Below are 15,349 nucleotides of genomic sequence, written 5' to 3' on the forward strand. Positions count from 1 at the left end.
TAGGAGTTACATGCAGCTTTGACGTCAGTGGAAGTTGTATGCAGATGTCTGAAGGCAGAATATGGTTCAGTTTGAAAGGAAAATAGACTTTTTTTTTTTTAAATCCTAGTTGCTTTCCTTCACATTCTAACAATGCTTCTTCTGTAACAGCACAATATCTGAATAAGTTGTATAACTTGTTTCTTTAGAGATAGGTTGGCGGGCTGAATTTCTCCCAATGGATCACCCTCTGTCAGCCTTTGAATTTGATGTTGTTATTGGTGCAGATGGTCGCAGGAACACTTTAGAAGGTGAGTAAAAAGATATTCTTAAGCTCCTTAACTGTCTTAAAGTGCAGTGAAAAGGCTGAGCTACGGAGAACAGAAGGGAATGGGTTCTCTCCCTATCCCTCTCCCTCAATGCATAAGTGTTTGCGTATATGACAATGGAAATTCCTTTATGGCGTGTCTCCCGCCTTTATTATAGTGTTTTCAGCTGTACCCCAACAAGTGAGATATTTACTTAAATACTAATTATTAGGGCCATCTCTGCCAGTTTGTAGGTATCATATTGTGATGGTCAGTACCATAAGTCCCTACTGCAAGGTTAACGAATAACATGCTGGTTTAATTTTATGATAATTGAAAAAATGTGTTGGGAACTGCACATTCTTCATGTCATTGTCTCATAAGTCAGCTGAATATACTTGAAATAATGATCATATAGTGACTGCCAGGTATTTAATGAACACAGCAGAGGAGTTGTTCTTGGACGGTGGTGATTAATATCAGAAGCAGTCATTTCAGTAACAGATGTAAGAGATAATAAATAACTTGCAGGAAAGGACGGTCCTGCTGCTATGTCTCTTACAGTCATCAAACAGAATTCCAACCCCCTGAGTTGCTTTTGTGAGTGAGACATTAGCTGAGCAGCTCTGGCGTCACATGAACAAACCTGTTACTTAATTATATGTTCTTCTGATAGCTTTAATTATACTCATGTTAGTTTCAACTCACCAAGTTCCTGGTTTTCCCTTTTTATTAGTCTTAGGAGAAAAAACTGACATGTGGAGAAAACTATCTGCCAAACACAATACAGTGCTTATAGATTTCCTTCCCTCCCCCCCAACTTTTAAAAAGAAAATTTTGGTCACGCTTCCTTGGTTGTCTTTGCAGAAAGTCTACAGGATTCACACATCAGCAAAACTAAATTAATGCCAGTGTAACCTGTTGGGGGTTGCAGACACTAGCAAAAATCTTGGTGGCCCCTTTAAAGAAATAATCTGGCTAAGAGAAAGTATTTGATGACCACGATAGTGTATCAGACTAAAGACCATTCATAAAATAGTGATAATTTGCACATTATACCTATCCCAAGCAAAGGGACACTAGAACAGAAACACACACCTACAGACACAACAAAGGGTCTTGTGGCACCTTTATAGACTAACAGACGTATTGGAGCATGAGCTTTCATGGGTGAATACCCACTGTGTCGAACGCATGACCACCTATAGACAAATTACTACATATTGTGAATTTCTTCATTTTCCCTGATACTGACTGTGAAATACACTAGCTGAAAGTCATAATTTTTGCCATTGGTTTAAACTACTTCCTACGATCCTGATCGTGCAAACATGAGTCCGCTTAAGTTTACACACACACACACACACACAGAGTTTTAATGGACTGCTCAAATGCATAAACATAAACAGATGCATATTTGTTGGATCATGACCTACTATCTCACTCACACACATTCTTTCTTTCTGTCTTTCTCATAGTTGTAGGAGCCAAATATTTTTCATATTTTCTGTGTTCCTCCTTTTGATTGTTGACAACTTGATTTATTTATTTATTTATTTATTTATTTATTTATTTAAACTAACCAAATAGTAAGTGCTACCAAAACTCTGGCTTTTTTGCTAAGTACTGTAGCTTTTACAAATTTTCTTCCTCATGGTTTTTAAAATTTTCAAGTAATGAATACATGGGTTTGTTTTTGCTCCACACTTCTCTCTTTCTCCCACCCCAGAATAAAATATAAACAACCAAATGAAAATCCAACCTTCAACTTGATGTTGTATATCTTAATTACAGTACCATGCATGTATCTCTAGGTCTTTTGGGGATGGGGATATGCAGACACCTGGAAAAGAAATGCATGGGATTTTAGAAAAAAGGAGGAATCTACTAGCCATAAACTTGGGGCTGGATTGGTATTTCTTTGTGAAAGAGAGTGCTGCCTTGAAGGTTCCCCCATCTCAGAGCATGGTGTAAAAATTTTGGCTGGTTTTACACACCAGCGAGGGTTACAGGAACTTCTCTCTGGGTTGCCAGTCTTAATTGTCACTGAAGAGGTATTGTTGGAGGGATGTAACCCAACTTTGTTAAATAAGGTTGCAAAAGCTATGTAGTAATACAGTATTTCAGAGCGTTTGAAATTAGCAGCCTTAAACTTTTCAAGATGTGTGGGTCAGCGTCAACAAATGAACCTCACTGTTGCTGTAGTGTTAATTCTTTCCCTTGTTCTCCAGGTTTTAGAAGGAAGGAGTTTCGTGGAAAGCTGGCTATAGCTATCACAGCCAACTTTATCAACAGAAACACAACCGCAGAAGCCAAGGTAGAGGAAATTAGTGGTGTCGCTTTCATCTTCAATCAAAAATTCTTCCAGGACCTTAAAGAGGAAACGGGTAGGTCCTGATTCTCATGTTTTTTTTCATGACCAAACAAAATATACGATAGGACAACTCGATATATAGAGGACCACCCACCTACCCCCCTCCAAAAATAGTTTATAATGTATTAAATAACAAAACGCAATAAAATTCTGCTGATTTCAAAGTCTTAAGGAGGGAGGTGTTCATACAATGGAATTTTATCATGGGTGTTACCACATCTTAGATCTTTTGGTGTTTTTCTTTTTTCTCAACTGGAAAAAATATTTTTGATACAAACTACAACTTTTTGTGAGAACATTCTCAATACCTAAAGATTTCCCATGAGGAGAGCATGCTTTGATTGTTTGTATTAGTTCACGTATTTTATGTTTTAAGTATCTCCATAAAATATGCTCACTTGCTTTCTTGGAAGTGTCATTGTCTATTTGCTAAGAAAGTACTTTTTGAAGTGCATGTTGGTTTGCTGTCAATAGGCTTTTATATCACTTTTTAAAATAAAATATAAATAGTTGATTTAAAACCATTCACCGTAAATTATATAAACTGTATCTTGGATTAAACCTTCATCCTTGAGTGTGTGGAAAAAAGGGCCCAGAATAGAGCAACATCCACTAGAAGTATACTAAGGGTATATACTTCCATTCCCTGGTTTCGGGGATTCCCACATTGCAGTCTGTATTTTAAATTAACATTTTGGGCACCATGCGCTTGATCCTAGTCCAATTTAAACCAATGAACATTTTATTGGAGCCATAGCTAGGCCTATGGCAACCTACACATTTTGTGTCAAATATGGATCATATTTTCTCTTTCTTAGAAGATTATTTAGAATGCAAATAATAGCTACAAATATTTTACAGCTGATCAAGGACTTTCTTGTATTCTGTGTTTTGGGGTCCCTTTGTTCTATGCACTCTGCAATCTCAGTTGGGGACTCCAAGTATTTATATTTGGGAGGTGCCTGAACTAGACTGAAATCAAAGATATTTGTCTATTATTGATGGTAAATGGCTAAACTAATGAAAACATTCATTTAAGTTAGGTTTTCTTCACAAATGTCTTGTCTTTTCAGGAATTGACTTGGAGAATATTGTTTACTACAAAGATAGCACTCACTATTTTGTAATGACAGCAAAAAAGCAGAGTCTTCTGGACAAAGGAGTGATTATCAATGTATGTATAGATGCAGGGCAAAGCCCTCTGTTTTATTTGGTTGATTTTTTACAGTGAGAACACAACTCAGAGAGAACTGAAAATGGTACTGCTTAAATGTGTCAGTTCAGAAACTGGTTGTAATATGATCTTGAGTCACCCTGGAAGAGTCATTGGCTACGCAGGCATTGATATCACTGAAGACAATAAACCTCAGTGACTAAAAAATCCAATTAGGGAAAACTGTGTATGCTCAGCCAGCACACTGAGAGAACCTAGAATAGAGTCCAACAGTGAAATATTAAATTGTCCAAAATGGATGAAAGGCAACAGGAAAGTTGCTTCTAAACAAGTTGGCCTTTATAAACAAGTTTCAAAGTATCTAGTAATTCTTGGGTGTCCAAACTGAGATGGTTTAAAAGGCCTTAATTTTCAGAAACTGAGCTTTTGGAAAATCACGCCCCTTCAAGATGTTTCCTGTTAGGCATCCAAAAATCACTTGTCATTTTGTAACCTTGCCGGAATAGTCATAACAGACTAGAATCTTCCTGGGAGGAAAGGAAGTACCTGTATGTGGGCTATCAGAATCTTGTTTGGCTTGTTGGTACTATTGATGAGAGACAGTTGCCACCCTTTTTCGAAACTGCTTCTCTGATCAGTCCTTGGTAATTATTTTCAGCTTAGAGTGTAGAAGAGAGTTCAGCGAGGCAGGGAGATTGGAGTATTCTCACCATTGTCACCACACTCCCACTTTGAGCAGCCTCCCCTTCATGACTTGCCACAGGCTGGGACTCTAGGACTTACCATCACACCAGTGGGCCACCCCAACCCTCCCAATCCTGAAAGATTTTCAGAACGGACAAGTCGATAGAACAAAATGACATCACAGTCTCCAGGACTGTGACCCAGATGACTCCTGCGGTGTGAATCTAAGACTCCTCTTTCCTGTCTTTCATTTTGTCTAAAGAGTCCATCTTAGTCACCAGGACAAATCTAACTTTGCAATGCTTTGCCATGACCACTTTTGAACTAAAAGCAATTTTTTGTGCAGCCTGACTTCAGGGTTGGGCTCCTTAGTTTTTGTTTAAATGCTTTCCATGGACTGCCCAGAGGACAACAGGGCAATCTAGCCAAACCCTTTTCCCTACCCAGGTGGGTAAAGCTGAGATACTGGAATGTCTAATTGGATCATGTGCCATGTGCTGTCACTGTGCCTTTCCTGCAACTGTACTGCAACCAAGTGACACAAGCTGCATCTCCCAAACTTGAGCTAATCTTTTTTCTGTCCCTTATAGACAGGATCAGACTTCAACAATAAAACCTGATCTCCCCAACAAAAACATTTAGTATCATTTTAGAGACTGACAAGTAGATTGTTCCCCATTGGAAATAATGCCAGAAATTGTCCCGGGTTTCAAATGTTTTAGGTTTTTTGTTTTTTAAATTTTGTGGGAGGTGTTAGATGTACAACAAGCAAAACCAAATTCTTGTCAACAGAGCCATACAAATTTCTGTTTCTTTCATATTGCCACAAAACTAGCACAGTATCGTCAAAGACATCTATTCTAAGAGCACTGTCCCATTGTCTGGCCTTGCAGGAAGAAAAACAGGAGGCAATGGATGTGGTTTGAGCAGGCTACAACTTGATTCACTTAAAATATCTGGGAGTACCTGGCAATAAATTGTGCAGTGCAGGATATAATTAAATTTCATCTCTTTGGGAGAGGTACTGTCAGTCCTCCCCCTTCCCAACCTGGTCCAAGCCAGCGCATTGCTGGGACCTTGCCTCCCTTTCCTCATATAACAATTAAGGGGCCTGAAAAGGAAGAGCCAGACACTACGAGCCCTGAACCCTCCACTTAGCTTTCTTAAGTGCTGCTTTCCTCGAAATTCCCTTCCAATCCATTTTATCCAATAACTGTATCCTTTCCATACTGAGTATCTGCACTGGACATCTGCCACAAAGAGACACTACCTTGGCTGCCATACTGCTACCATAGCTGGGTTCCCAGATATTTGCTGATATTTTTATCTAACATTAGGGAAAGACTGTGTTTCTTCCCCATTCAGATGGGTGTACCCCGTTCTCCCTGAAGTTGGGCACCCAATAAAATATGTCCAGATGAAGCGGGTTTCTCTGGAACATCCCCTTCTCTGGTCACCTGGAAGGGCAATATCCCCCCTCCTCCTCACCTGATCTACCCACTTCCTGTTCAAACTGCTCCAGCCAGGTAAACTTTCCCCTTCCTCCCTCTCTGCCATCAGTTGCAGAGGGGTCCTCTTATAGGGGCAACACTGCATGCAGCTGTTGTGAGGGCATTTGCACAGCATTCACCATTGCTTCTCTCATCTTAATCCTATTCCCAGGACTCTCTCACAATATGTACATGTTCAAACAAATCCTGTTGTGGAGCTGGAGCCACTTAACCAAGGTCATAGGCAATTGGCACATCCACACCATTTCTTCGATCCATTTGTGTCTCGTGCTAAACACAACCTGTCTAAAGATAACTGGTCTAATATCAGTTCTGCAGCACCATCCGTCTAGAATGCGCCAGGTCAGGGGTCTCATCCATGATTAAGTTGGCAAGAAGCATGACCCATAAAGAGAGAGTCCCTGTGAAGTTGAGCAGTTTTCCTCAAACAAATTCTTTCTTTGCCCAATTTGTAGATATGTCTATTTGTCTATTATGTCTTACTTACACAGTTCCATGTATATATAGTTCTAAGCCATAGGCTCATCGATATCTGGTCATATATTCCAGATTACTCGTCACTCAGTACAGTGACTCACAAGCCCTAAAGTGCAATATTATCAATAGTGATGGGACACGAAAGAGGGAATGCATTGCATACTGATAACTGGTGGTGGTGGTACCTTCTCAGTAGGAGGGTAGTAAATTTACCAAAATAACATGTAGCTATGGGGAGGAGGGTGAGGAAAGCACCATCTTCCATTGTAAGTAGTAATGCTTATTCGGCTTGCTTCATAGAGAGTTGTTGTTTCTGGATTGGGTTTAGTATATAGTTTAAAATATTAAGCAATGTGTTTTATATATTAACAAGCTTTCTAAATATTTAAGTAGCAGCCAGATTTCTCTCAGTACTTTGCCACTAAGATGTGATGTTGCCATCCGCTATGTGCTCTTCTATTTTCTGTCCCTACATCAGAATATTTTAAAATCTCTCATATTGCTGGTGTTTTTGTCTCTTCAGGACTATATTGATACCGAGATGCTTCTCTGTGGGGAAAACGTAAACCAGGACAATCTGCTGTCTTATGCAAGGGAAGCCGCAGACTTTGCAACCAATTACCAGCTGCCTTCCTTGGATTTTGCGATTAATCACTATGGGCAGCCAGACGTGGCTATGTTTGATTTTACTTCCATGTATGCCTCTGAAAATGCTGCACTAGTAAGAGAAAGGCACAGACATCAGCTCTTAGTTGCCCTTGTTGGAGATAGTTTACTTGAGGTATATCTAGCAGCAACAACAAAAAGCATTTTGAATTCCTTAAAGTAAAAATATATTTTTATACTAGAAGAGGAGTTTGGTTTGGTTTTGTTAAGCACCAGGTTCAGGTACTTTAGTAAATGCGTTCAGATTGCTTATTTTGACATCGTAATCATAAATCTTTCCTGAAAAGAATAAAATTAAGAAGATTCAGAAACCAGCTGAGCTGGCCAAATACTTAGTAATATCTAGTAACAGACAGCATTTTTACTTAGTTATTAAGCTTGATCATAATTTCTATTTGTTTAAAGGGACACTGAAAAGTTTTGAACTTTTTAAATGACTCATTTTTTAAAAGCTGCAATTTCTCATAGAATACCATTAAGTAGAATGGCCGGATTTAATTTTTTTTTCTTCCATTCCTATAAGATTCTTTAAGGAGAAACAGGAAATAAGGGAGAAACAGTGAGGCTGCTTCTACATAAAACACTGGCAAATGCCTAAAGTATAAAGAAACAAAAAATTCAGAGAAATATTTTGTTACATACTGACTTCTTTAATTATAATAACCTTTAGGTGCCACTTTAAACTACAGTGTGATTAGGTACAACATTTTGACATACAACTTTTTGGTTTTTAACTCTAAAGTTGGAGGGGGAGTGACTCCTTGTTGGTCATGTCAGCAGTACTAACTGTGGGCCCAATACTGCAGACATTTGCTCATATGTGTAAGTTTACCTACATGAGTAATTCCAGGGAAATCTTCAAAGGAGTTGCTTGTGTGTGTAAATGTTTAAGTTACTCATTATTAATCATGCTTGTAAATGTCTGTATCAGAGTATTGTGGCCTTATGGGCTTTCTTCAGCATGTCTCCTACGAAATGGAGTATGTGTTGATTACTTGGCTGACATATACACTCGCATTGCCATTAGAGATGGCCTACGAATGTCAGTGGACCCTGTATACTTTGTCTTACCTACAATAAATGTTGTGAAATGTTGGTGCTTTTCTCTTTACACTGGAGTTTTCTCTCACTTTCATACTATAACTTGTAAGTAACTACTGCCTGGCTAATGATCTCTGATGTGGATTCCACTTGTGTATATGACACAAGTTGTGTTTCACAGTTGAAAACAGGGAGCCAAGTCCTTGGTTGGTGTAAATAGCGTAGTTCCCTTGACTGAAGTCCCAGTTAGTCAGACTGTCCTGCTTTGTACTTTTGATGCTAGAAGTGTAGTTAGTGAACAAGCAGTGTACTCAGTATTGCCAACCCTTGATGTTCAGAAATCATCTCTCAGATCCCCAAAACATTGTGAGATTGGCTTAAAAATCAGGAAGTGTTTTAAATATTAAGCAATGTTCGATCTTTCTGCTTCCTTTCTGGTTTTTGAATGTTTTAGGGTTCACATTTTCCAACTGTTCTCTGCATAAGTGCTAGAAATTTTCTTTGGACAATGAATATACAAATGAAAAATGGAAAATTGCGATTCTCATGACTCCAGGAGCTGAGGCTTTGAGAAAAAACACCAAATATTGTGAGAGCTGACAATACTGTATACTAGAACTTTCTCTGGCCTACCATCTCGGAATGTGTGAAAACCTAGCCTGCAAGCCCACCTGGCAACTGCTTTGGTGATAAGTCTCTTTTTAAGAAAGATGAGGGATAAATTTGGCTAAACTGTAAATACTCTTTACAGCCCTTCTGGCCGATGGGTACCGGCTGTGCAAGAGGCTTCCTAGCTGCTTTTGATACAGCGTGGATGGTGAAGAGCTGGGATCAAGGAAAACCCCCACTAGAGATCCTTGCTGAACGGTAAACACTCCCTTTCTTCTTCCCCTACCATTTAAGCAAATTTTAAGGGAATACGGTGATGGTAGAAGATGTTCAAGGAGCAACGCAAGTAACGGAAGTATTCTGCTTACCTGCGGTGACAGTCAATTCATTTAGGCTACTGAACAGTTTTCAGGTGGCAGTGACTTCTAGGACCTGGTCCTGCAAGTTACTCTACTGGTGCAAGGGTCCGCTGATATGGAGTAATCTGAAGGGTTAAGGCCTAAGTGACTATTGACCTAAGCCAGATTGAAACTTTGAGGAAGAGGTGTAAGGCTTGGTATCAAATGACCAGCCCTGCAGATCTTCTGGTCCCCAAGCACTTTTGTGAAATAATATACTTTTAGTCAAAGAACACACAAACAATGTCTTAGCAGCAGTAGTCTTCAGAATTGGCACCTCCATTTTCTAGCTGAGCCTTTTAGTTCATGCTGGGACCGTGATGTGACTTTTATGGACTCTGTTAAATGTGCAGCAAGCAAGAATCTGCATAGCTTTTAATCATAAGTTCTTTTCTATAATCTATTATTCACTCTCCTAAAAACTGTTATTAAAGGCACCAACAAAAATTTTTTTTGAATGGCGATGGCCTGAATTTGCTGACCCTGTTTAGTGGTTCCAGTGGCAAAGATTTGATACTGTTACAGCTAGTCAAGATGTTTTAGAAACTGATGTATGGTAGCTGTTTGGGAGCAGTATTGTTTGTGGTAATTATGAGATCAGAACTATAAGTGCAGTGCTGTGTGAGGAATGAGAAAGCAGATGTTTGTGGATGACTCAGAAACACAGCACAATCCCAAATGGAAAATTGAATGGAGTAACAAAGGAAGGGCCTAGTGGTTGGGTGAATTGCAGAATGTCTGGATCCATTGCTGTTTTGTGGTAAAAGGAGATGTTACCGCTTGGGTGGAGATTAAAGCAAAACCAGATGTCTTTGCATGACGTAATCTTACTTTTTCTTGCTCTCTTCCTGCCTCAGGAAGATACAGGCATCACGTAAGTGTGTCTCTGGTTTGGGATAGAAAATGTCTCATGCTGAGACAGTATTGGCAGTTGGTGCTGATGCAGGTTTAGTGCAGGGTGCTAATCATTGACAGATTCTAAATAAAGGTGAAGGCAATTACAAAAGCAATGTAGGAAAAAAATGGTTGCACTCGGTCTTCAATTGACACTTTATTATTGTCTGTCAGAGAGAGCATTTATCGACTATTGCCCCAGACTACACCCGAAAATATCAACAAGAACTTTGACCAGTATACCATTGACCCAGGAACGCGCTATCCCAACTTGAACTCCAGCTGTGTTCGACCTCATCAGGTCAGTTCTTTGAAGGCTCACTTTACAAGATCACAATTCAGTTTTGTCCCAAGAGTCCTATGGCTGCAGTTGAAATGCTGCATAAACAAAACTTTCATGAGATTCTCTGGATGAGGTCAAGTTATCCGATAAAGTTCACATGAAAAGAAAATATTATATTAAAATCACTTGCAGTGGTTCATGTACTCATGTTCAAATTTTTTTTGCTTTAGGTTAGACATTTGTATGTTACAAATGAGCTACAACAATGCCCTCTTGAACGGGTCAGCTCTATTAGAAGATCAGTGAATGTCTCAAGGCATGGTATGTGAAATTTTCTGCCTGGTATGATTCTTTTACATGTCGTGTTCAGAGCATGCAAGTGACTGGAATGTTCTCTCTGTATTACACCTGCAGAATCTGATATTCGACCTAATAAGCTTCTAACCTGGTGTCAGAAACAGACAGAAGGCTACAGTAACGTTAATGTCACTGATCTCACTACTTCTTGGAGGAGTGGCCTTGCGCTGTGTGCAATTATGCACCGCTTCAGACCTGACCTCATGTAAGTTATGTGGGTAGAGTTTGCTAATTGTAGGATACTCTAAGTAGTTTATAATAGACTAGTGTAAAGCCAACCAAAACAATGCTGGTGGTTTAGAGTCCCCTTTTAACATTTGTTTTTGCAACCAGGTGCATGCCATTGCTGAGTTTGTTTTTTTCCCAGATATCGGTATACGTTTTCAAAGAGCTGCGTGGCTTTTAGCTGTATGATTCTTGTTGACTTTAGTGGAAATCACATGCCTATTTTTTTTTTAATGTGAGGGCTTATGTCCATGTGTTCCTCGAAGCACATTCTTAGAAAAGAGGGGCAAGTTCAGGGGAATTTTGCAGCTTTAGACTGTTTCTGTATGTGCTCTGTCCAGAGCAATCCGACACCCTTTCATATTAGCTGCATTATGAACACCAAAAATCGAGTAACAGATGCCTGAGGTAGTCGTGTCAAATTAACTCTCTCGTCTGCCCTAACCCCCTTCTTCGGTCTTAATTCTGGGATCCCTTAACCACACCATATCCCACTGGACCTAACTAATTACACAGAAACTTTTAGGGTATGTCTGCAATGCAACTAGACACCGGCGGCCAGCCCGTACCAGCTGACTTGGGTTGGGAGGGCTCAGGCTATAGGGGTGTTCAACTGCAGTGTAAACTTCCAGGCTCCAGGACTCTGCAAGGTGGCAGGGTCCCAGAGCTCAGGCTGCAACCTAAACTTGGAAGTCTCCGCTGCAATTATACAGCCCCTTAGCCTGAGTCCTGCAAGCCTGAGTCAGCTGGCATAGGCCAGCCATGGGTGTCTAGTTGCAGTATAGACATACCCTTAGTGTGTGTCCTCTGTCCCAGCTACTTATTGAGACCTGTGATCTTCCTGCGTCCAGAGAAGCTGTAATCAGTCTTTTAATGGGCATCTCTGTTGAAATCTGTGGTAGGAATGACTCCTCTATCCTCGCAGACTCTCTCTGGCACTGGAAAGTGCACACAGGCATGCTGGGCTACCCAATGCACATAGACTTTTAAATCCAGAATGACAGTGTGGCAGAAATTTGAAAAGAAGACCTAACTGGAAACTCCAGAATGGAAAAAAATGGCACATGCACCAAAATAAGAGCTAGTATAAATGGAAGCATTAATGGTTTTCGACATGGTTAGAGCTGATGGGTTTGCTAAATGCTAATTATTCAGCTAAATAGGAGGTGCAGTTGGGCCCCTTTTACCTTGTGAAACTGGAAACCGTAGAAGCCACCATGCAAGGTGGGCCACATGGCAAGGCGTAACTCAGGAGAATAAGAGGGGTTTGTCTGGGACTGACTGAAAACACAACGACCAAGGGATGGGTTGACAAGCTGTTTGGGCATGAGTAAGCTTGAGATTTTTGTCATGGATATTTTTAGTAAGTCATGGACAGGTCATAGACAATAACCAAAAATTCACAGAAACCCATGACCTGTCCCTGACTGTTACTAAAAATATCTCTGACAAAATGGGCAGCTGTGGGGTCCCTCCTCACTGGCTGGGAGCTGCAGGGATGTGCCTGCGGCAGCTGTGAGGAGTCCTGCCACCAGCAGCAGCTAAGAACTGCACTGGGGCTGAAGCAGAAAATGTCATGGAGGTCTCTGAAATCAAGGATTCCCTGACCTTCATGACATAATTGTAGCCTTAGGCATGAGAGAGACAGAAAGCGAGAGAATCTGTCATAGCTGTAGAGTGAGAAGGAGCACAGAGATCTTCTTTTGAGCACAGTACTTGCTGGACAGGGAAATTCAGATTCCTGAGCAAGAAAACTCTGCTGTTTTGTTTCTACTGTGTTTAGAGAAACAGGACTTTGCATGCTTTCTTTGTAACTAAAGAGGATTCCATCTAAGAAATATCCGACTCCAGCATCAATTTCTCCTCCTAAAGGAAACAACCTGGCAAGGCCCCAAATACTGGCTAATCTCATTGGCCTGAGGACATCAATATGAAGCACTAAACCCAGTAATGAGATCCAGAGCGCTGTACCATCAGATTTTAAAATTGATGCTTTTGGATTCATAAAAGCAGCTACTGGCCCATGACAGAATTTCAGCAATCCTGGGCATCAGGAAGGGATCACTTTTTGGGGGCATAGAATTTCATGTTTGACATGAGGTGGAGGAAACATCTTTGCTAGCAGCTTTATTTTTTTTAAAAAATGTCTGCTTGAAACTACTTGGGATTGCAGTTCATTAATCTATGTGGTCATGAATTTGATTACTTTTCATTCTAAATGAATTGGGATTATTCCAGTGTTTAAAGCAAAGTGCATCACTTGCAGCAGTTGGAACATGTAGCAGTGCAGCTATATTCTGGAAGGGAAGGATTTTTTGTACTGTTTGTGGTATGGTTACGTTTTTCACATGGTAGATCAGGAAATTCTTTCTCTACAACTAGTTTTGAAAAATTAGGTTCAGTGACGTTTTTGAAATTTTAATTTGAAAGTGAACATCAAACATTGTAGGGAAGTGCTTTGGGTCATATGCCTTGTCTGTAAATTTGGATACAGTTCACAAATGCAACCCTGTGAAACATGCAGGCAGTCTTAAATCATGACTTCAGTCATGACGTTCCCAAATGAGGCAAATGAGTGCTTTTATTGTTTTTGTGAAAATGGCAGAAGGCAGCTCTCTCCCAAACCCACCTGATATTAATGCTTTGTTCCTTAGTGACTTTGACTCTTTGAATGAAGAAGATGTTGTTGAAAATAACCAGCTGGTGTTTGACATCGCTGAACGAGAGTTTGGAATTCCTCCAGTAACCACTGGGAAAGAGATGGCGTCTGCTGGAGGGCCTGATAAACTCAGCATGGTCATGTACCTCTCAAAATTCTATGAGCTATTTAGAGGAACCCCTCTGAGAGCAGTTGGTAAGCAAACCATTGTTCTTCATTTTTACAGAAATTGGAATGATCATTTCACCTAAGCTGCCTAATTACACCTGATGTTGGGCCAAAGTCCGTTTCTCACTGTGACGAACTGGGAATGTTCTTAATGTTTTCTCTGAATACTGTGTTGGTGCCTCAGTGTCCCCTAGGCAGTTCTTAAGTATTTGACAGAGCAAGGGCCAGTGCACCTAAATGCCTGGCACTCTGTGTCCTAGCAACTGATGGCCGGGGCCCCTCCCCTTCAAAGGTGCCAGCTGAAGGTGTTGGAGACAAAGGGATCAGGTGACCTCCTAGCCCGGGAAAGGAGCTGAGCAGAGAGGAGGGGCTGGGAGGGGTTGTTAGTCTGGAGCTGGCTGAGGGCAGACGTGGGGGTCTGGCTCACTGACCCCCAGAATGGACCCGGCAGAGGGGTCCGGTTCGCTGTACCTACAAGCTCTGTTTTAGCCCCTGTTTCTGTCATCGAATAAACCTCTGTTTTACTGGCTGGCTAAGAGTCATGTCTGACTGCAAAGTGGGGGTGCAGGACCCTGTGGCTTCCCCAGGACCCCACTGAGGCGGGCTCGCTGTGGGAAGCGCACGGAGGGGCAGTGAATGCTGAATACTCCAAGGAGAGACCCAGGAGGTGAAGCCGTGTGAGCTTCTTGCCCTGAACAAGTCTGCTCCAAGGGAGAGGAGGCTCCCCAGAGCCCTTACTGGCGTGGTGGGGAGCAGTTCCAGAGCATCGCCCGGTGACTCCGTGACACTCACAGCTACAATATAACCACCCTGGAATGTTTGACTCCTTTTGCTATCTGTAGTAATCTCATGCTTAAAACAGAAAGGGAAAAAATATTTGATTTGGATCAAGGCTTTCAATTCCTAAATGGTCTCGGAAAGCAGGAGAGCACTGAGTAACTGCCACTATCATTAAGATAATACTGTCAAACATTATAGCAACTTGCTAAGGATGATGTTCTCTCCATATTTATTTCTATGGGATTCTCTTCCAATTTTTAAAAAAGATACGTAGATTTTATTTATTCATTCTTTCTGCAGGGAGAGTGGGCTCCAACACACTCATGTATAAATGCTACTACTAGTAGACTGCAAAAATATTTGTTTCTACAGAGAAAATGCTTTGAAAAGTGATTTTTATGTAAATACAATATCTTAAGAGTGCAATATCTTCATTTTAACAGATGCTGTGGATAAGCAAAATGGAGAAAATAATGACCTTTGCTCAGCAAAATCATCAAACTTCATATTTAATAACTACATCAATTTAACGTTACCAAGGAAGCGAGTACCAAAAGTAAGGTTCTTTGCCCTTTACTACTTTACCTCATATTAGTAGGTTAAAGATATACTATCATACTCAGGGCCGGCCTTAGGATTTATGGTGCCCTAGGCGAGATTATTAAACTGGTGCCCCTGTGCCTGATCTGCTCTTAGCAACACAAACATAAGCTTATAGTATTGGAAAACTTGCCACATTCACATTATTAAAACCAGTTTAAC

At 40.7% G+C, this 15,349-nt stretch overlaps 1 protein-coding gene across 9 annotated transcripts in view; it reads left to right on the top strand.

Moving 5' to 3' along the window:
* Positions 1–15,349, top strand: part of MICAL2 (microtubule associated monooxygenase, calponin and LIM domain containing 2) — a 120,307-nt gene that overhangs the window by 66,644 nt on the left and 38,314 nt on the right. For all 9 annotated transcript variants that reach the window (XM_050955026.1, XM_050955032.1, XM_050955033.1 and 6 more), the window contains exons 5-14: positions 189–290; positions 2,519–2,674; positions 3,735–3,835; positions 7,031–7,288; positions 8,966–9,081; positions 10,290–10,416; positions 10,629–10,719; positions 10,813–10,960; positions 13,635–13,834; positions 15,031–15,143. In XM_050955026.1, coding sequence (XP_050810983.1) covers positions 189–290; positions 2,519–2,674; positions 3,735–3,835; positions 7,031–7,288; positions 8,966–9,081; positions 10,290–10,416; positions 10,629–10,719; positions 10,813–10,960; positions 13,635–13,834; positions 15,031–15,143 — 1,412 coding nt within the window. The remainder of the gene's footprint in view (positions 1–188; positions 291–2,518; positions 2,675–3,734; positions 3,836–7,030; positions 7,289–8,965; positions 9,082–10,289; positions 10,417–10,628; positions 10,720–10,812; positions 10,961–13,634; positions 13,835–15,030; positions 15,144–15,349) is intronic.

Source organism: Gopherus flavomarginatus, chromosome 5 (assembly GCF_025201925.1).
Source record: "Gopherus flavomarginatus isolate rGopFla2 chromosome 5, rGopFla2.mat.asm, whole genome shotgun sequence".
NCBI classification, from domain to species: Eukaryota; Metazoa; Chordata; order Testudines; family Testudinidae; genus Gopherus; species Gopherus flavomarginatus.